Source organism: Parasteatoda tepidariorum, chromosome 8 (assembly GCF_982258835.1).
Source record: "Parasteatoda tepidariorum strain Cologne lab strain chromosome 8, Ptep-v5.0, whole genome shotgun sequence".
Classification (NCBI taxonomy): domain Eukaryota; kingdom Metazoa; phylum Arthropoda; class Arachnida; order Araneae; family Theridiidae; genus Parasteatoda; species Parasteatoda tepidariorum.
This window is the reverse complement of record NC_141762.1, coordinates 64,647,974-64,670,142: the sequence shown is the minus strand read 5'-3', so window position 1 is coordinate 64,670,142 and position 22,169 is coordinate 64,647,974. Positions and strand designations below refer to the sequence as shown.

Below are 22,169 nucleotides of genomic sequence, written 5' to 3'. Positions count from 1 at the left end.
AGGTGGTTTATTTTGGAGTTAAAATACGGTGTACTTTTTGATATTATTTTTGCTTAGATTTGGTAGTTTTATAGATGTATATCATTCAGCTAGAATGACTGCTTATAATCAGCGTAATGACATACAGTCCTGTCAAATAGAGCCAAAAATTCTTGAATGATTACAAAAACAACAAACCACCATTTCTTGAGGTTTTTGGCTTTGAAATTATAGCATCAATTTTCTTCCATTGAAATAACAAGGAGAAATGGAAAGTCGAAAATACTCTTTCCCGCTTACCTTCTACAATTACGTGGTTTTACTATGAGGACAAAAAATATCGTGATATTTGCGATCTATTTTATTCATCTTCAATGAATTAACCCTCCTATAACAAAGGTTTCAAATATTAATATTTTAGTGCCTGAAAGGATAAAAAATATTTAAAAAATCTATTATTAATACTAACATAAAATATTTCATAATCTTCATAAAATGTTTCGATTAGGCCAAGTATCTACCCAATAAAAAATTTAATATCCCAATAAAATAATACTTGTAATCTAATAACAGATATAAGTTTTAGTGTACTTAATAGTGAACTGGATGCTTGGGCCCGGGCCTTTTCCCACCCCTCCGCCCTCTGAATGTCACTGACTGTTGGTGGATTTAATTATTAATGGCTACATAAATCATTTTATATAGTTTGCTATTTTCTCAAATTATAATGATTCCTTGTTTTGTTATCTATTTTCTTAAAACGATTAATAAATGCGGGGAAATAATTCAGTGAACAGGCGTGGCCAATGTCTGCTAGATAATGTCTAGACATTTGATTATAGAAATTTTACGAGACCGACAGGTTAATCGTTAATAAATTAAATATGATTTGAGAACTAATATTACTTCTACTTGTGAACACTACAAATGCTTGAAAGTAGTCTATTAAAAGATGGTTCATAAAATTAAGCTTAAAATGAGAAAATTTCAACATGTTATAAATAAGGGAAATAATATTAGTTGAATTCTGAGCATTATTTGTTCATATTTAAGCTGAGGAAAAATTTTAATGAAATCTATTCTAATCGAGAAAAATAACGAAATTCCAAAAAATTTTCCGGGTAATAATAAAAATAATCAGTACCAGATGCGGGATAGTTTCAAATAATAAATTTTCATTTATTAAGTAAAAATATTTATGAGCACGGAGGGCGGGCATATACACATAACATGACAATGATAGTACACAAAAAAAGAGTTATTTGCGTCTTCGAGCTCTAATTTCTAAATGACGAAATTTTTTTGAATTATTTTTCTATGTTTCCCAAAATTCCGTGCCGCTAGAGTCTTCACCATGATACTGCAACTAGAATATGAAGCAACTAATCATAATTGGTAATGCAAAATCTAAAGAAAGAATCTTAATAGACCACGATTTAAATAAATCAGCTAAAAAAATTAAGTTTGAAAACGTTTTAAACGATTTCTAAATTTAAAAAAATAATCATATTATGAAGGAAGACTCTCAACAAAAAGTACGTGCTTCATAAAAGACGATTTTTTTTTAAATGTAATAATTTATTAAGCAAAATTATTACAAAATACAATTTTTTGTTTTAGTTTCATTGAGGTACATACATACATTGGTTTAAAAATGGGTATAACAAAATCTTGGGGACAGAAAAAAAGAAACATAAAAATAAATTGCTGTCTGCCTAACCAAATAACTCCAGTCGCTGCAGAATTTAGGACTGTCTGCTGTTACGGAAATAGATTTCATAAAGGTGAACTATTAATACTTACCGTAAGACTAACCGTGGGAGATTTTCGTGATTTACCTGTCAATGCAATGTAAATGTTGGTGAGTTTCATCAATAAGTTCTCCACGGAGGCAAATTTCTCCTAATACTCGATCCAGAAGTTCCCTTGTCTTCTGGATTGGGTTCAAAACTACAAGGCTACGAAGTTGAACATTGCTAGTCGTAAATTGAAATTAGGTCGGAGTCCTTTTGCGGACACTTTAATGATTTTTTTCATATTTTTTTGGATCAAAAGAAAACTTTGATGTCAATATGAATTCAATTGATGGATGTCAAAATTTTTCAAAATATATACACAGCCTAAAAAATACTTATAAATATTTAAATTTTTATTTTGTCCCTTTCACTCTATGTAGTTAACACAGGAATTGCTAAAATCGATGATGATGCAAATATGATATTAGGCGGGTAATAAAATTCTGTATATTCTACATTTAATGTATCCTATTTTCCATTTTTGTTATAGGCATTGCTGATTTTTGTTTTCTAATTATTATTAATAGGTCATTTGGCGGATACTGTGAAAACTTTTTTATGATCCTTTAGTTGAATATAGAATTTTGATATTAATATCAAGTCAAAGGAGAGGTGCCCAAATTTCTAAAAACATATATATTTCTTAAAAAATATTAATAAAAAGTTTTTAAATTTTCTATTTTGTCCTTGTCACTCTATGTAGTTTGCACAGGTGTAGCAGAAATCGATGATGTTGCAAATATGACATAAGGCGAAAAAATTCTCTGTACATTTAGTGTATTCGCGATTGCAACTCTTGACCCTTCCCCTTTCTTTCTCCTCCTCTTCTCAGTTGTATAGGAATGTACTACACTATTTTCCTCTTTCTTAATATTTTTCGTATTTAATTGTCAAAAATATTTTTTTTAAATTTTCACGACGTTTTCTTTAGAACTATCTTTGATTTGGTTTTCAGTTCCAAATAGTTTCCCAATTTAAGATTTTTTAATCGATTTAAAAATCGAGGGAGAAATTCACGTACTTCCTTTACCTATGACTCTCCACGCGCTAATGAAGAAAGCATGCGAAGTTTTGCCACAGATAGAGAGTTCTGCTCTAATCCACCTGTAGCCCAATTAGATCGCTAATACTATTAACGATTTCGGTAATAGGCAATTCGGTTAAGAAATATGTTAACGTTTTGCCTAACCAAAACAAAATTCTTTTTTCAAAAAGAAAAAAAAGGTCTTAATGTCTTAAAATTAGTGGAAATGTGAAAGGGTCATGTAATCCCTAATATAAAAGTGTTTAGAATTCAGTTTCTAATAAGTACAAGATGTTCCATAATTATCGCTTTTAATGTAGATTTAATAGAATCCTTGTAAAAATACTATTGGAAAAATAATACAGGTTAAGGAGAGAATTTAAGAGAGAAAATAATGTTGATCCAATGTTAATAAGTGTAGTTAAAAGCATCAAAACCTACTTGATTGCAGATCGAATTTTGATGGCTTTCTTTTAAAATGGCTATACAGTATCATCAATTTCTTCTGGCAGTAAAACAGATTTTGATGTGTGTTAAATCTTGCTTTCATCTTCAACATTTCTCCAAGTTTCATAAACTACTTTTTTCCTTGGTTAATTATTAATTTGCCACCTCTAGTTTATTTTACTTCATTTTTGAGAAGGTTTCTAAAAATATGCATTCAGTGCAGCAATAACAGTACACCTTGAACAAAGCATGACAACATTTAAAGAAATTTAAACAAAAAAAAATATTAGCAAACATGTAGCTAAAAATATTTATTAAAATTCATAACAATTTTTTTACAGTCAAAATTGTAAAATATTGTAACAGAATGTACACTTTGGTAAAAACGCGCAAAGAGTTACTCAGAAATACTGTAAATGTATTAAGTAAAAAATGGAATTCATAGTATTTTTTAAAAAAATATTTTATTCATTTTAAAATTTATTTCGAACATTTTTTTCATAAATTTGTTTATTGCATTTTAACAGCCAATATATGCTTAGTAAACATCTTAAAACTTCACAAACTAATTATTAAATAATACTTTGTTTATATGTACATCAATCTAACCATCTTTACACATTTTTTTTAAAAAATAATTAACAGTTTATAAAATTAATTAATGCTGCCTTGGTAGATTTTGTCAAACAATAAAAACCTTTTTTAAATAACAAATGGAAAAAAAAGTACTAAGATCCATGGCTTTTTCTTTCATAAAAATGTTAAACAGATCATAACATAGCAAACAGGTTTTTTGCTATGTAAGAAAGAAGATTTCTAAGGATCACCATTTTATCTAAGTGATTAAAGGAAATAAGGACTAAGCTTTGCAAAAGACTAGGGTTTAATCTTCAGGACAGTTTGAAGCTCACCCAGCTTCAGATCAATGTATACAAGCTTGTCTAGGAATGAAATGCTGTTCAAAATGCTGACCACATTACCATAATCATGAAGATGGTCGCAAAATTGAGGTGCCTTAACTTCCATGGCCTAAAAAAATCATCTAAAATTTTATTGTAATATGAAAATATCGCTAATTTTGTAGATTCTATGAAATTCAAAAACATTTTTTTAAAAGCAAAGATATACAAATATATCAGACTGCATTAAATGTTTTGAAATTTTGAGATTTTTTTTCTCTCCCATTAAATAATAGAGGAAACCGGTTTTCGATGCAGGAAAACTTGCATTTAAAAGTTTGAAAATAGCCAGGACTAACACTCAGAGGACCAGCTCTAAAAACATATAACAAATGAACACAGAATTTATTTATTTTAGAAAATGATTAGATCTCAACAAACATGTTTAGACAAATATCACAGACAAAATTTTGTTTAAATTTTTTTTTATAAAGAATAAAAAATGTCAATGTTGTAATGCTACAATAGCATAACAAGTATGGAAGAAGTAGTTGATGGCTCTGCAACTTGTAAACTGCAGTGAAATGGCATACAGTACATAGTTTAAAAAAAGGACTGCCCCTATTTTTAAAATGCAAATAAATGAACATAATAGAAACATGCTAAGATATTTCGCTCTGCTTATGCTTTTCAATCTGTTCAAATTTCTGATCTGTTAATGTTCAAGCTTTTATGAGGAAATATTTCAAGGTGAAGGTTTGTTAAAAACATTAATAAAATTAACTTTAAATGTGTTCCAGCTATAATATAGTTTAGAATTTTTAGCTTCTCAAAAATAAAATCTGATTATGTCTTTGAAATATTATAAAAAGAGATAAAAACTGGGCAACAATTTTAAAAAAAGATTTAGTGCACAATCCATTTAATGCATAAAGTTGTACAACTACCAGAAAGTTTAAAAATTTATTAACAAAAATATAATGTATATAATTAATATTTCTATGCTTTAACAGATTCAATAAGTGTAGTGCTAACCTTAAATTAAGCGCTATGCTCAACCTTAAAAAAGAAAACTATTATTAATACAGTGGAAAATCCCATATTCGAAATCGATGCGACTCAGACATTAGATCTTAAAGGTAAACAAATATCAACACAAGCGTTATTCAATAAAAATAGCAAATAGACGATAATTAATGTCAATTTCATAAAACATTTTATTATAGGACAAATGTCAAATAAATAAAGATTGTTAAGTGCAATAAAATATGCATAAACAAAAAGGAATAAATAAATTAAAGTGAGTAAACGATGATTTAAACTTTCTCTTTCATAAATAAACACAGATTCCCTCCCTCCATTTAATGACAAGAATTTTTAGCATAGATAATCAGATAAGAATAACATTATAAAAGGAACCTCAAATTCCAAAAGTTAATTATTCTGATTTAACAAAAAAATAATACAAAACAAGAAAGAGAATTGATGTTTTATGTTAATACTGTTCAGTATCCTTTTAACAACTCTTTTAGTGTGCTTATTGAAGTAGAATAAATGTTTAGCTGTCGATAAAGCAGCAAGAAATAAGAAAAAATATTTTTACTAGCACTTTTTTTAAACAAGAGTAAAAAAGATTTTCCTTTAAAAGAAAATATATTTGTTTACTTTAATTGTTAAAAATTGCCCAGAAAATAGTTGTTTCTGGTAAACAGAAGTCCGGATAAGGGACTTTTAACTGTAATAGTGTGAAATATTAATACACATATGCTAATTTTGTTAATACATGTATGCTGTTTGTATTTAAATTTAAATACATATACGTTAATTTTGAAAAATAAAATATTAAAAAGCCAATAAAGGTGAGCTATTTTAAATAAAAGTATGACTTTTTAATAAAAACAAGCCAGCTTTTTTGCAACCCTGGCATTCACATGAACTTTTAAATCTAAGGCTTAATAAATGCAATTTGCATTGATGTTCTACGCGTCTAAGTTCTCATTTTCATAATTATTCAGAATAATAATAATAAAAAATAGTAGTAGTTAAGTAAAGCATTTTTTTGACATGATCTTATCTTTGAGCTTCTAAATACAGTAAAACTTTGCACAATGGAAGTTAAATGAATACTTTACACTGATTATATACATATAGATACATAATATATATGTTTCGTTGGTGTTAAAAAGAATTTTAATTTCTAAAATTCAGTTATCATGACAAAAATAAATGGTAAAAAGTATCATTAGTTTAAAACTAACATTATTTTAAACTATTTAAAACTATCATTAGTTTAAAACGGTCCCATAAAGTTTTGAAATTGAGATTCAATTATATTGAGCTCTTATAATGATATTCCATTCACAGCATTACAACAACAAACAAAAGCATACAGTTTTCACTCACTTATCAAATCTTTGATAGAAAAAATATATGAATAATAAACAACACTTAAATAAAGAGATAAAATTAAATAAATACATTTTCTAGTTCAATCTATTATTCCTTGGTGCTCAACAAAATTATTAATTGCAAGAAATGTTTTTATCACATAGCCATGGAATGACAAATTACAAACATTTAAAATGCAGTCATCCATTTGTATACAAAACGAGCATCACTTAGTCATTTCTGTAATGATAATTTTTGTAACAAAACCCACTAGCATGGCAAATACAACAGTGACGATAGTCCCGTGAGTCATCCCAAATCCGTAAATCTGAAAGAAAAAATAATTAATTTAACATCAGTAGATTTGGAATGCAAAATTTATGCATTCTTTTATAAATTTAGTCACAAATTGATCATCTATACTTCAAAACACTTTAATTAAAGCTATAGTTTAATTTTAATACTCTTGTATTATAAAAAAAATGTATGAAATATTTTAAAAAATTCTATTATGAAAACTGTAATTTACTAACTGGTATAAATCTATATATAAAATTTAACTAGAAGAAAATATAGATTATTATTCCTACGGACAGCATGTGACAAATGACACTAGAAGCATGGCAAAATGTGGATTCAAGTGTCTACATAAAATATTTTTTTTAAGTGTGGAATTTCAAATTCTTTGGATGAAGCAAAAATGATATTTTGAGTGGGTACAACAGATGAGGATGTAGTACAGTACAGAGCCCGTTCTCCGGAAATCAGAAAACCAAAAAACCGGAACGAAATTCGATAAATTTTCCGCCATTTTTTTAAAAAAAATGTTTTTTTCCTCATAAGATTTCAGGATTTTTCTTTCTTTTTTGAAAGATGTTTACCTTACCATCATTTTGGAAATAATCATTAGTGTATTACTTCATCGTTTTTTCTTCTTTTTAAGATTATTTCCAAATATTTTTTTTATATTTGAGTTTGACAATAAAAAAACGACTTTTTGTAGCGATTCAGAAAACCGAAAAAATCAGTTATCCGGAATAGCGATGGTCCCAATCGTTCCGGATAATCGGTTCCCTACTGTATAATCCATTATAGGGTGAAATCTGAATGATAAATCCATATCCGTTAATAAATTCGATGCAGATGATCTTTAAATTTGTAGCTTTATGGTATGTTTTAAAAGTTTTCATTGTGTTATATTTTTGAAATGCTCATGAATAAATTATATTAACTTTCTTTATTCTTAATTTTTTCCTGAATGTAATTTTAAGTATTGTATAAAAAAAAAACTTAATATGAAAAGAAAATACAATGAGAAAAAATGCAAAATTAATTGCATATAATATATTAAAATTGATTTTTGAAAGGGGTGAATTGATACAGAGTTATCTATTTCATTGCTTATAATACATCAATATTTCACAATCAATGAAAGTCCAGATTTATGACCGGTGTATAAGTCGACCCCTGTTTTCATTCAATTTTGGGGGCATGAAAAATCAACTTATATACCAATATATAAGGTAACGCTGAAAATTCGAAATAATATGAGTTTCAGTTCGGAAAATTCAAATTTTTCATACGATGGCCTTAAAATTATACTGAAACAATCACACTTCAGATATGTTCTTTGTAAGAAAAAAATCGAGACCATATCATTGCAGCATTTCCAATTAATTATTCAAAAAATTTGTCAAGAAAACCTGTTACTTCAGTGAATCCTGGAACTTAGTAACAATTCAGCACCCGAAAATTCTCCGAACTAGGCACTCTAGCAACAACAAAAAATATAGCTGCAAAGTATTGAAATCATCATGTACATTATATAGCTATGTATCATATGATTCTGATAGTGATATTATAATTAAATCCTAACATAAGGAGAAGGGAAATGAAAAACACAAAATGAAAAAACTTACAGACATTTGAAGAGGATTTAAAGCCATGTATTGTAAAAGCCTGATTCTTTCTTCTTTTGGATACACACTCTAAAAATAAAGAAAATGCAAATTGATTGGGTTTCATTAGAATCATTGGAAACATAACAAAAACACAGGCAAATATTTAAAAAAAAAAAAGTTAAAAAATAGGAAAATTTGCAATCTGAGGTAAAATCTCATGCCTGATGATACTAAAATGTTTTTAACCTGAAGCAAAGCTGCTTCTTTTAAAGTTTTCCATAAATTATTTTTCCTAGAATTTATGAAAAACACTATCAATAATAACTGACATAAAACAATTGACAAAATCCAACACATCTAGCATGGTGTCTCTGCTAAACATCAGCTAATTATAATCACTAAAGCAGTAAGTGCTCAAAACTGCATGCATCACAGAATTGAGATCCCTGCAGAAGAATTTCATGTTAGGAGCATAATTATTTACTTCAACGTTCTAACAGAACAACTTAAGCCTGAATTACGATGAAAAGTTTATATGTTGTTTGCAATTTTTATTTAAGTTTCAACATATAAAGTATATTATTTAATTAATTAAGATTACTTTCTTGAAATTTCAGTTTGCAAAATAAAATTATTTGCAGTTTTAAAAAAATAAGATAGTTTTCCTAAGTGAGAGTAGATAATTAATGATGTTATCTGCAGAATGTTATTAATCATCAAAAGTTTTGCTACAGAATATTGAATATAATTCCGCTTTTAGAGTCATAACTACTCCACATTTTAAATGCATATTATTTAAAGTTTAAAAATTTAATTTTTCAAATATTTTCATTGAATATTTTAAGCTTAAAATTAATAACGTATCACATAAATAAATTACTAATGATGAAATTTCGTTTTGTAAATTGTTTTTCTTACAATAATATTTTCATTGTCCAAAAATTATATAAAAATGTCCCTTTTTTATGGAATAATTATGCTTTTTTAATAAAAATAAAGAAATAAATACATTTTTCAGATGTTCAGGAAATTTTCAAAAAATTAGCACAATAATTTACCATGAATAAATAGTTAGCAAGCTATTTCTAACGTTTTAATAACTGGTAAAAAAATGAGACTCAAATAAGCGCTGTAATATCAGAATTTACAATTTATTTCAAATAAGAGAGCATGCTAAAACCTTGTTTCTTTTGGGGGATAACCTCCCTCTTAAATGGAGTCAGTATTATTCAAACCAGTAATGAGTGAGTAACCAGACCTAAGATTCATTATACATGTAATGATTTTCGATTTTTAAATATAGGGTTAAGTTTATTTTAGTTTTTTTTTTAAACAAATCTACAGAAACGAAACCACAGTTATCACATTTACAATGGTTCTTTTACTAGAACTAAACATAATTATGGAAAGTAAAAAATGAAGAAAGTTTTACAAACCCTCAAAACTCTTTGTCCTTCAAAATTAACTTCTGCTATAGCAGTCGATAATACAACTAATATAATAAGAGGAAGGATAAACTGAAGCATATCAAATATTGTAGCTGCATGTCTTAGCCAATGTACAAGATACGTGGAACACCGTAAGAGAACAAGAGCACCAAAACTAGCATACCAACGTTGAAGGGCATATGATGAAAACCTCAATCTACACTAAAAAGAAGAAAAAAAATTCAAGATTTTTATGATATTTAATTATTAAGTAACTAAAGATATATAATGTATAGATCAAAAAACAGACACTACCATTCAAAATGTTAACATATCTAATCTTGAAACAAAATGTCCATCTGCATCAGTAAATAGAAGAAAATATGTTGAATTTTTGAGTTAGGATAATATAAAAATATGTAATGTACAGAACACATAGTAAAAACATGTTAAGTGATATTTTGAAAATACAAAGAAATTAAAATTAGAAACATATTATGAATCTCTCAAGCAAAGGACAGATTTTTTTCAAGACTTTGAAGCTTCTTGCACATCTTATTAGATTATTATTAACCAAGGTTTGTGTCGGTTAGGATGGAATCCAAATTTAGATAACTTTTCAACTCAGATATTTACTGAAGTTCTGGATTTGATAACAATGCACATTTAAAATATTTCCCCATTGGTACAAGCAACATTTATTATTACTTTTAACAAAAGATATTTATGACCAATAAAAATTTTGACCACTTCCTGAGTAACTAGAATGCTTAAATTTTAGCTGGAGCTTTACGTATGATGACTATACAAGTTGCAATCATTTCCTAAAAAGTACAAAGTAATTGATTGCCAATAGAATTATCAACCACTTACCAACTTAATAGAAATTTACAGACAAAAATTAAACAAGAAGAAAAACAAAATTAAGTAAAGATATTCAAAACTATACATTTTTCAAGAAGGGAAGAATATTATTTTCAAACTTCAGATAAAAAATGTAGGTTACATCAGTTTTGCAATAAAATCTTTTTGTTTCTCAAACTGCCTCACTTTCAAAAGTAAGTCATCCTACATTTCCCATTTTAAATCTAATATATTTATTAATAAAATTATTTTATTTTTTAGTATACATAAAAAATTCACTTTTTAAAATTTTATTTTATTATTTTTTAAAGCTCTTATATTGAAATTCATTGACAGAATACTCGAAATTTTCCTCTAATAAACTCAAATTTTTAATTTATTTTTTTTACTATCAACATCTTTCAAATGAGCATTACTAAAGCCTTCAGAAATGGTGATATATTTTTAAAATCAAATATACATATAAGTCATAATATATAGAAGATAAAAAAATTTAGCTCCTTTCTGAATTACAGGAATACTAAAACTCTTCTTTTTATTCCAGAAACAGCTATTTAGTTATGAAATTTTGCAAGAAAAAGTATGTTGTGACAAAACATATACTTATATTTACAAAATTTATTTTACAAAATTAAATATCTACACGCTTAGAACCAATTATAATTCTGATTGTTAAAAATGTGCTAACACTTCATACAAATGATTAACTATTTTAATCACATTCTATAAATCTATCAAACACATAAAAAATTACCATTAACATTGAAACATATAATATGCAGACCATACTACATTTTCCTTATTTTGTTGTCATGTATCTTATTTAGTTTAAAAGTAATTTTTGATTGATTTTACAAAATGATAAGTTAACTTAATTAGATACAATCATACATATTCAAAACATTTCTAATTTCTCATTTCATTTTAAACCTAAGCTGTACTTAAATAAATAGCAGGTTAGAAAAATCATCACATATCAGTAACAAAATAATCATTTATAAAACAACACATTTACAAAACAATAAGCAAAAAGAGAATGAAACATATTTTTCATACTTTTTTCCTTTTCATGAATTTCTTTTGAAGTGCAATGAAATGTTCACTGTCATTAAGTAAAAAACATACTTTTTTTATAAATTGGTGAGGGTTAGTAAGCAAAGGAACACAGCTTCTAATAGAAATAAAATAAAGTACAGTAGAATGTCGATTTAGTGATACTCGACTAACTGGGCAAAAACTGGGTAAATTACAGGATGTCACTATATCGGGTACAGGAAAATTACCATGAAAACTCAGATCTAAATGCCTGCAAACAGAAGTATATTTTGTGAAATAGCTAATACAATCTAAAACTTGAATGTAATTTATTTAGTTACGAAGAAAAACACACATTATTTTAATGAAAGAAATCCTGTTAACCTTTTTTTTTGTCTTAAAAGTACATAATGTATTTTCCAAGAATTTCAAGGCATTCATTAAATGATGGAGATGGATATGATGATTTACAGTCATCTTCCTCACTACTAGATTTGATGATTTCAACTATTAAAGCTGGGTCTGATTCACAAGTTGACAGACATTTATTAGATTATGAATATTCCATATAGTCGGTATCAGGTTTGGCATTCCGCTTTGAAATGCTGACAGTACTCTCCTGTGTCAAACTCAGATAAAATTACCTTTCCTAAAAACATTACCAACACTGGCTTCAGAAACTTTTTCCTGAGCAGACTCAGAACATTGATATTTCAGGGAAGAGTATTAGAAGATGTTATAAATACAGAGGTATTTTTGTGCATTAATGATATAGAAAATGAAAGAGGGACAAGCTGAAAAGACAGTAAAACGAGAAATTATTTTTCACGGGTAATGTTAAATCAGAGTTCAACCATATAAAGCATAAAAGCTGAGGCATTAAACAAAACCAAGGCCAAAATCGCAAAAAGCTCAAACTATGAAGTGATTTGAAATAAATTGAACAAGAAATCAATTTTGAGAGCAGGTGAGCAATAATAAGCAGAAACAGAGACACCAAGTGACAAGACTAATTAATAATCTAAATGAAAAATTACATTTAATTTCCAAAAATGATGCATAAGTAAATCACTTGTCATGGCATGTGGAACAGCTGCAACTTGCATTGATGAATCACTTCTCTTATCCACTCTTTTAGAATTAGAAGCATAATCCTGATCCTAAAATTAAAATGGCAATGTTATCTTTTTTTTTGTATACAAAAAATATGCATTAAAAAACAAAATATATACTTTCTTAGTAAGATATTAATATAAAAGATAAAAAAAAAATTTAAAAAAACTCATAGGAAATAGATTAATAATGCCTAGTTGGTTGATTACAGTATTTCATGGTCCAAAAAATATTTATAATTATGTTATTTTCTTACACATCTAGCATATTGTTGTATTTTTTAATTAATGTGTTGCTTTACACATTTTTATGTATTACTACAATATTTACTGGGAGAATAGGAATTACTTGACCACCTTTTAGCCAAAGATGAAAGATTTTTTTCATGTCTTCCTTTGTATGACTTCATTTTATTACTACATGCTTAGTTTCATGTATTATATAGTTTTCTCGATTATACAGGTGTCTTTTTTTTCCTTTCCCAGAAAAAAATAGTAACATGTTCAAGCAATGCAATAAAGCTGTCTTGATAGAAAATTTTCATTTATATTGAATATATTTTTTAAAATTAAAAGAATAAATTTTGAGGAACTACCTTTTCCTAATGTTTCAAACTAAATTTGAAATTAGTTCTATGAGTTCTCTCAAGCAAAAGTTCAATATTTATTTGGACAATGAAGGCTTAATAATGTTAGGATAACAAAACTCATATAAATATTACAATAAAAAAAACATAAGTAATACAAATAAAATTTTAAAAAATTGACTTTAATTGAATTCTTCTTCATCATACAGCCAGTAGGTTAACATTAGAAATGTTTGGTATGATCAGAATAAAAAGCATTTATACACACATTTTTATAAAAAAAATAATTTGCAATATTAACAGTAATCAAATTGCTTCTAGCTGTATATCTTTTATTAAAATGAATAATATCAAGTACTAAATCAGGTAATATACAAGGTATTTTTCAGTTAATCATCTAATCGTATATCAGGAATATTTAGATAATGAATTAATGTCTTAGTTGAGATTTTAAAAAACATGCATAAAAATTAAAGCTAAAATAAGATTGATAATTTACTTGATATTTGGTCACCATTATTAGATTTGTTAAAATCTTGAATATACCCTTTTAAGGTACAAAAATCTTAAACAATGATTTGTACAAAAACCATAACTTAAATAGTGTTTTTTATTGGTGTTTAGTAACTACAAGAATGCAAAGCAAACCATGTAAGATTGCATCACTATCTTGCATCACTTTCTTTGTGAAGCATCACCGAACAGTGGGCAGAGCCCACTAAAAATTATTATTTGTTAGACAGCTTAAGGCTTTTATAAATGTGAATAAAACCAATTTGTATGGGTTCACAATTAGTATTGTAAAATTTAGGGCATAAATACACACTTAAAATGCTTTTCTTTTAATAATTAATTTGCACATTGGACAAATGGTGGTATTAAAAAACTAATAGCAAATGCAAGTTTTTTTTTTTCGAATTATATTGCATTTCCGACTGTTGCAATATAGCTGCATTGGTTAATACAAAATCTGGGAATGAATATAACTCAGTTCTTTTCTAAATAGTGATGGAGAAAATCGATGCAAATTTATATAGATTTTAAGTTTTCACTCTCGAATAATTTGAGAACCTGGATTTACTATGTTATTGCACCAAGTTTCCCGACTGCTCACATACATATATAAAAAAGAAAAACAATATTTGCCATTTGAAACTATGTACGGTTATGACAAAAAGAGAAAAAATTAGACATAAAAACACTTTAAACTATACATACTTCTTGTAAATTAATATCATTATGCTGAGCATTTAAGTAAACTTCATTTTGAATTCCCTGAGTTATTGGAGAGAATATCACATTAATTTCTTCAGACTGATTTAGATGTTGATTATTTGAAGTGGCTGTTCTAGGTACTAAGTTTTGGTCTGCTGTAAGACCTGCTGTTCTTTTTGACGTGGGTATATAAGCTACATATTCTTCATCGTTCTCATCCTCTGCAATCCATAATGATTCTACGACACAAAAAAATAAAAATAAATAATTCCTAGTTCAAGTGCAAACATCAAACACACAGCACATTTTTCTTTTCCTTACATTTTATACTAATATATGTACACACACACATATATATACACAAATTAAAAATATAGAGAAAACTTGTCATGAAAATATTTTATATCATTTTTGAAAAATGCCTTAAGCGCAAGTACATTCGAATTCACTACTCGCTTTATATATTATATTATAAATTTCATTCTGTATTTCCTTGATTTTTTTATTTTATATTATTTTGCTTCATTGTTCCATTTTACAATGTTTTATTTACATTTTTTGCCTAATAAGTTCTATTTTTTTCTCAATTTGTTGGCACTCCTCACACTATTGTATTGATATATTTTGCTTCGGCTGCATTAATACAATATTAGAAAGCACTATATTTTTGGATATAATCGTGTGAGCTGAAGACAAGATTATATATTTTTTCCTTATTATTATTTTTTTAAATTTAAAATTTTCTTAAATTTTAAATTTGTGAAAATTTTTAGAAGTTTAATATTTTTAACTTTTAATAATTTTTTTCTTCTCATTTAAAATTTTTTTATACATTTTTCACTGTATTTTCTATATTTTTAGCTTATTTTATGAGTTTTATGTACTTGCTGCTTATACACAGTATTAATACTGGCTGCATTAATACAATATTAGAAAGCACTATATTTTTGGATATAATCGTGTGAGCTGAAGACAAGATTATATATTTTTTCCTTATTATTATTTTTTTAAATTTAAAATTTTCTTAAATTTTAAATTTGTGAAAATTTTTAGAAGTTTAATATTTTTAACTTTTAATAATTTTTTTCTTCTCATTTAAAAATTTTTTATACATTTTTCACTGTATTTTCTATATTTTTAGCTTATTTTATGAGTTTTATGTACTTGCTGCTTATACACAGTAAATGAAACCTATTATTTTTCATAATTTTCTTCGTTAATCTCTCTTTTCTTTTATCCTTTTTGTTTCTGTTATTATACATATAAAAACTATACTTATTTAATTTATTAAAAATTACTTCTCACTAAACATTAAATAATCTTTATCTAGAAGAAAACGTTCAAGTTTTTTTTGGTTCAAAAATGTAGAAAATAATAAATAAATAAATATTTTAATTTCTCTGCATTTTAAATTTATAAGCTTCATGCTTTAAAACTTTTCTGGATAGCTAGAGTAAATAATAAATATTGGCAAGAGTTATGCTTCTTTTAAAAAATACATATTGTTTTTACCTTGCCAAATATCTTCTTGATTCATTGACGGGAATCTGTGAGAAAACGACAAATGGTGTTCAATTACTGAAGCATCATATTCAATTTCTTTAATAAACCTTCTTAATCCTGCAAAATGAAGAGTGCAAAATAATTGCTAGTCAATCTAAAAAGACCATCCTATGTAAATCATACAAATTGTTTTCATGATAAATATATTTAATTTGTTCTTACATAATAATATTCACCTTTTCACACCATAATATTAATTGGTAGTTATAATCAAGCTGTTAGTTAATATATGAATCTTAGAACAATGACAATAATCTTTATGTTTAGATATAAATTTTAACCCAATCAAAAATCTTATTTATTTCTACCTATCACGTAATAAACCTATCTTAAAGCAATGCTCTAAAAAAAAATTGAGATTTTGATGCATAAAAAGTGTATTTCATAAAGTAATAGTAAGTAAGTAGGGAACCGATTATCCGGAACGATCGGGACCATCACTATTCCGGATAAATGATTTTTCCGGTTTTCTGAATCGCTACAAAAAGCCGTTTTTTTATTGTTAAACCCAACTAAAAAGAGATTTTTTTTTGGAAATAATCTTAAAAAGAAGAAACGATGAAGTAATGTACGAATGATTATTTCCAAAATGATGGTAAGGTGAACATCTTTCAAAAAAGAAAGAAAAATCCTAAAATCTTTTTAGGAGAAAAATTTTTTTTTTTTTAAAAACGCGGGAAAATTTATCGAATTTCGTTCCGGTTTTTTGGTTTTCTGATTTCCGGATAACAGGTTCTGTACTGTATAAATATTTATAATTTCATTGTTTACAAATGAGGAGTTAAAACTTATTAGAATTGAAAAATTAAATCATTTGACTTTAAAGTAAAAAATTAATTAAAAAAAAAAATGAATGCATAAAAATTTTTTATTTTGCAAGTTGCAGAAAAAACATTTTAACATTTCACAACTATGTAACCCTCATAATAAATACTTTGTTTAATATAAAATCTTTATTGCTTTCCTCGTGAGGCTAAATTAAATTCTATACATTTCATATTAATATGCCAATGCCAACAACAATATACAACGGTAAAACACAAATTTCAACAAGTTTCCAAGATTGTTCAATCCTGCAATAGTTCAGGGAAATAGTTCACTTTAGCGGCATGAACCATTTAAATTGCATTGGTCAAATGGAGTGAAAAAAAAACTTAAGCACATGTAGATAAATCTAGATAATGGAGAAAGCAAAAAGGAACCAATTCTTATCCGTACTGCAACAAAGAAATAAAATTTCAAATTTATTTTTAGTAGCAAACTGGTAAAAGATTCACACATTTTTCACAATTCAATTTGAACAGGAGACATGTGATGGCTCAGAGAATAGTGAGTTTGCCTTCCAATAAAGTGAACCGGGTTCGAATCTCATCATTCGCTGGTCGATACGAATTCTGCATCCGGTTTGCACAGTGCTGACGTAAAATATCCTCAGTGGTAGATGAATCATGGGATAGAGTCCCTTGCTGTCCAGTTAACAATGGGAGGTTTACGTGGTTTTCCTCTTTGTGTAATGCAAGTGTAGATTAGTTCTAACAAAAAGTCTTCTAATTTTCTCCCTATACTTGTCTCAGGAGTTCCCTTGTCTTCTAGATGGGTTCAAAATTACAAGATTACAGAGTTGAACTTTAGTATCCGTAAACCCAAAAAATTGGGCCGACTGTTCAGTGACGGATATAAAATAAAATTAGAACAAGTCAAAATTTCAACCAGATTGATTGGGTCTCAATACCCATATGAAATGCGCAGGAGTCTTTTCAAGCTTAATTTTAGTATGATTTGAACTTCAAAAAATAGATTTAAAATACATAAAAAACACAAAATAAAAGAAATGTATCACATTAAAAACAAAAACTTACCAATGGTATGAGTACGGCACACGGACATGAATATAAAGGACACTAAGCAATGCCACACTAATGTAAACACTGAAAACACAATGCTGGAGGCACTCATGATATGACACACTAAAGGTTCGAGAGAAATTTTTTGACAGTCTTCACCAGCAAACCAACCTAAACATTCAACAATGTTGGCAGCAGTAAAAAATATGCCTATAATAAAAATAACAAGAGCACCATTCATTTTAAATACAGTTCGAGAATGCAGGCGTACATCTTTGATAAATCTTGAATGCAGAAAAAGGCGACTGCTTAAATCCTTGCAATAAAACCCAAATCCGCACCAAAAATAAACCAGCAGAACACTCACTGATCCACCAGGTATATCTCGTGGAGTATTTGGTGAAATTATGTCATAAGCAACATACCAAGTATATGAAATGGCAAAAGTGAGAGCTCCAGCAAATGTCAAACCATGTAAAATTGTCCCTAAGATAGGCTTAGATTTTCTTTCTAGGGGGATACCATGACACTTAGCAATGACATGCCATGCCCAAAGTGGTAGATGCCTTGACTGCTTGATGCTTGCAATGATATTTTTTTGCTCCATACTAGAAGCTGTGTCAATGAAGGTTTGCACATTTTGATCTAATATTTCTGTATCATAGAAACGGGAAGTCACAGAGGTCGATCTAACTCTCCTAAAAATTAAATATATTTTATGAAGGAACTCATATTTATAAGTTGCAATGGTAATATTTTGTAATAATATTGAGATTGCATTTAAGATTATTAGATTCTATTAAAAATCTGAAGTTTAACTTATGCATTAAATAAATCATTAACAGTAAATCAAATTATAGAAAATGATGAAAGAAGCATAAACTCGTGGATTTGAAGTAAAAGCATGACTCTGTTATGTCAAAATGTATCCTGATTTTAAAAATTTTATATCAAGAAACTAAAATTGCAAATGAAGCTTTAACAAAATGTTAAAATGCCTCAGACGTTGTGAATATGAGTTTGCATCCTAATTTGAAAGCCTAAGTATTTCATTTGAGACAAACTTTACAAAAATCCTTTCAGGTTCATTTCTTCAAAATTACACAGAAAAGAAAAAACTATCTTTAAATTACTTATTTTAATGAATTTCAAATAAATTTAAAATTTTGCATGGTATTTTTAATATGAATTACATTTTTAAGAAGCTAATTAAGTGTGGTACCAAAGGAAATTACAATATTTCAAACGGATGTTTTGACATGATTTAATAGATAAAAAATATATATGTAACTCAATTTTGCTATTTCCATGGGAAGGAGATTTAAAAATTACATGCTACATCTGATTTATATTAGATAAAAAAGGCAAATAGAAATTTGCTTGTTACAATACATAGTTTATTTCTTTAAATGTAATTGTTTTTCTAAAAATTAGTTTTAACATCTTTTATGTGTACCTAACATTTATGGTCCTTTCTAAAATAAGGAATACAACTTAGAAAAAAAAAAAACTAATGCATAAACCTAAACATTTAAACAGCATTACAAAATTCATGTTTCTCTTTTTTTGTATAATCAAAGAAAAAGAGAAAGGAATATAACAAGACTTATTTTAGAGAGGAAATAATATTTTATACACCTAACCATACCAACAAAACTAGAGTCCTAGGTTATATACAGTTGATGCATGCTAAAACTAAAGCCATAAATAACTAGCTGTAGTAGCGAAACTCTTCTCCCTGTCACCTTTGATTGGATGATGCCAGTAATATGGATAAGACGCCTATATTTTACAGATTTGCTTGAATACGTCTAGCACGCTACTAATGTTATCCAGTTTATTTATGTATCTACTTTTGATTTAATATTTAAATCGAGTAACAAATACTATGAAATTTAGATACCTTCTTGCTGCACTTTTGCATGTTCGAATAATTTGAAATCAAGATACCAATTATGGAAATAATTATATAATTTCATTACAGGTGTGTACAAAAATAATAATAACACTTTTCGTAAAATTTAGCAATTTATAGTACATTTTTAAAGACACTCCAATTCATGCTAACTATATATTAAAAGAGTTTATCATGTATATCCAAATGTAAATTTATATAATTTAAGAATAGAAGAAAAATGCGACACTGTAAATATTGTAGATATTTATTTAATATAGAAGTGAAAGTAATTAGAGAAATAAAAGTTTATATTATGTAAATAATTATCCAATACCTCTAAAAGCGAATGAAAAGTAAAAAAATTTTATGCAGAGTTAAACTAATGTGCATGTATTAATATATATAAAGAATTATTTCTTAATATGAAATAACTAATGCACATTTTAATATTAAAATAAAATATTCAAATTAAAGATGGAATTTTTTTATTAGTATGATATTAAGTATTTAAATTATACTTGAGAATCTATAAACATCCATTTAAAAAAACTGATTTTAAGAAGTGAAATGCTTTATTTCTCTTTTGCAGGCGTAAGGAGAGACAGTACTGGTTGACAGGATATTAAATTATATACCATTATTACTTAATATTAATAAAGGTACATAATTGAAATGGCACATAAAAGAATGGTTTTTCTGATAGGTACCTATTTTGTGAAAATTTAGATATAATTTGTGAAAAATTAAAAATTTTATTAAAAAATCAACACAAAAATTTGGATTTATTGTTTCTTAAGAAATACAAAAATAAAATTTCAGGAAAAAGAATTTTGTGAAACTACTGTTTTTCCTAAAGTTAATTTTGTGAAACTACAGTTTTTCCTAAAGTTGATTTTGTGAAACTACCGTTTTTCCTAAAGTTAAATTTGTGAGGGTACCGCTAAACGGTAGTAAATTCGGCCTGGACAGGCCCCTGTAGGCATAAAAAAAATTCAACTATTTTTTTAAAATTCCTTTCTTTCTCTTTTAATTCAATTTTTTGTAAATGCATACTTTGTTCAATGTTAAAAAAATAAATAAAATAAAATAGTAAAAAACATATCTAAAAAGTTCGCAGAAGTCTTTATTTTATACACTAGTTCCAGGATAACTGAGTACCCAAATAATTTATTTAGAAGAAAACTTACGGAGCTCTTTGAGCCATTTCTATAGGATGAGATTCAACTGATTCATCATCAAAAATTGTACTTGCCTACAGTTCAGAAAGAGAAAAAGAACAGACATTAATACAGAACAAAGAAATACATTTGAAAATAAAAATTTTACTATTAGAAATAAACAAAGTTTTTTCCAGCGTGATATGATGCACCAAAACCTTTGTCTATTTAACAACATCAATAAAATCTTTTTATTCACCCTTAGGTACTTGTGGGGCTTATCATAACAAAATGATTCCATTACTCAAATATTAAATATATTTAACTAAGATTTTAAAATTTATATTTAAAGGGCTTGCATTGTACTCGAAATTTTGAAAACAGAAACAATTAACTTGATTAGATAAAACACGATCATATCCGAAGAAAAAGTTCCGATTTCTTATGAAAGAAAATAAATAAACTTAACAAATACCATAGCAAACTTTTCAGATATAATTAGACATTGTAAACTGATAACTACATTTTATCTGCCAGTTCTTTTGACAGATAAGCTTAATTTCTCTACACAAATGAAAACAAAAATAAATATTACGTAATAAAAAGACAAGCCAATTAGAAAGTTGAATGCATCAGTTACCCAACATGTTTATAATAACCCTACACAAATTTTAATCAGCTGAATAAATTCAACATAACTAAATCAACTCGCAAGAGGAAGAATTAACATTTTCTTTTGCCTGAATGTATGCTTAAGTGCCAAGTCTGGAGTCAGCTGTGAACAATTTTTAGCCAATCCGTATTTTTTTATTTTTTTTTTAAACATTCAAAAGGATGACGTAACTTTAGACCGGCTACTTAGGTCCTTAATTAAAATTAAGTTACTCAAAAATTTTGTATCTGGCAATAAGTTATTATATTAATATTAAAAAAAGTACTTTAACTTTCACTTGCCTCTTAAATTTAACGGAGTGTCTATTGCACCGATTATCGGCGCAGTAAAATTCATTTTGCTATCTTACCGATCAAATTTT

At 27.0% G+C, this 22,169-nt stretch overlaps 1 protein-coding gene across 5 annotated transcripts; it reads right to left on the bottom strand.

Annotated features, from left to right (window-relative positions):
* Window positions 1–3,542: 3,542 nt before the first annotated feature.
* LOC107436150 (uncharacterized) lies at window positions 3,543–21,970 on the bottom strand. Of its 5 annotated transcripts, none has more exons than XM_043040325.3 (9): window positions 21,864–21,970; window positions 21,166–21,230; window positions 18,097–18,779; window positions 16,187–16,294; window positions 14,678–14,913; window positions 12,798–12,920; window positions 9,871–10,083; window positions 8,453–8,521; window positions 3,543–6,861 (listed from the first exon to the last, which is right to left on the bottom strand). In XM_043040325.3, exons 2-9 carry the CDS (start codon window positions 21,180–21,182, stop codon window positions 6,760–6,762), a joined length of 1,551 nt encoding a protein of 516 aa, XP_042896259.2. In that variant the 5' UTR covers window positions 21,183–21,230; window positions 21,864–21,970; the 3' UTR covers window positions 3,543–6,759. The 5 variants fall into 5 exon arrangements, with proteins under 5 accessions (XP_042896259.2, XP_042896258.2, XP_042896257.2 ...); XM_043040324.3 differs by having other exon boundaries at window positions 21,731–21,964; XM_043040323.3 differs by having other exon boundaries at window positions 21,776–21,964.
* Window positions 21,971–22,169: the final 199 nt, after the last annotated feature.

Coding starts and splice junctions, on each gene's coding strand:
- LOC107436150 (XM_043040321.3), bottom strand. CDS start 21,436: ATGGAATCATTTTGTTATGATAAGCCCCACAAGTACCTAAGG. Junction 10,084..12,797: donor ATCATTTTTGGAAATTAAAT/GTAATTTTTCAT, acceptor TCTTCTTTTTAG/TGTAGATTGAGGTTTTCATC. Junction 6,862..8,452: donor TAAATCCTCTTCAAATGTCT/GTAAGTTTTTTC, acceptor TTTTTCTTTCAG/ATTTACGGATTTGGGATGAC.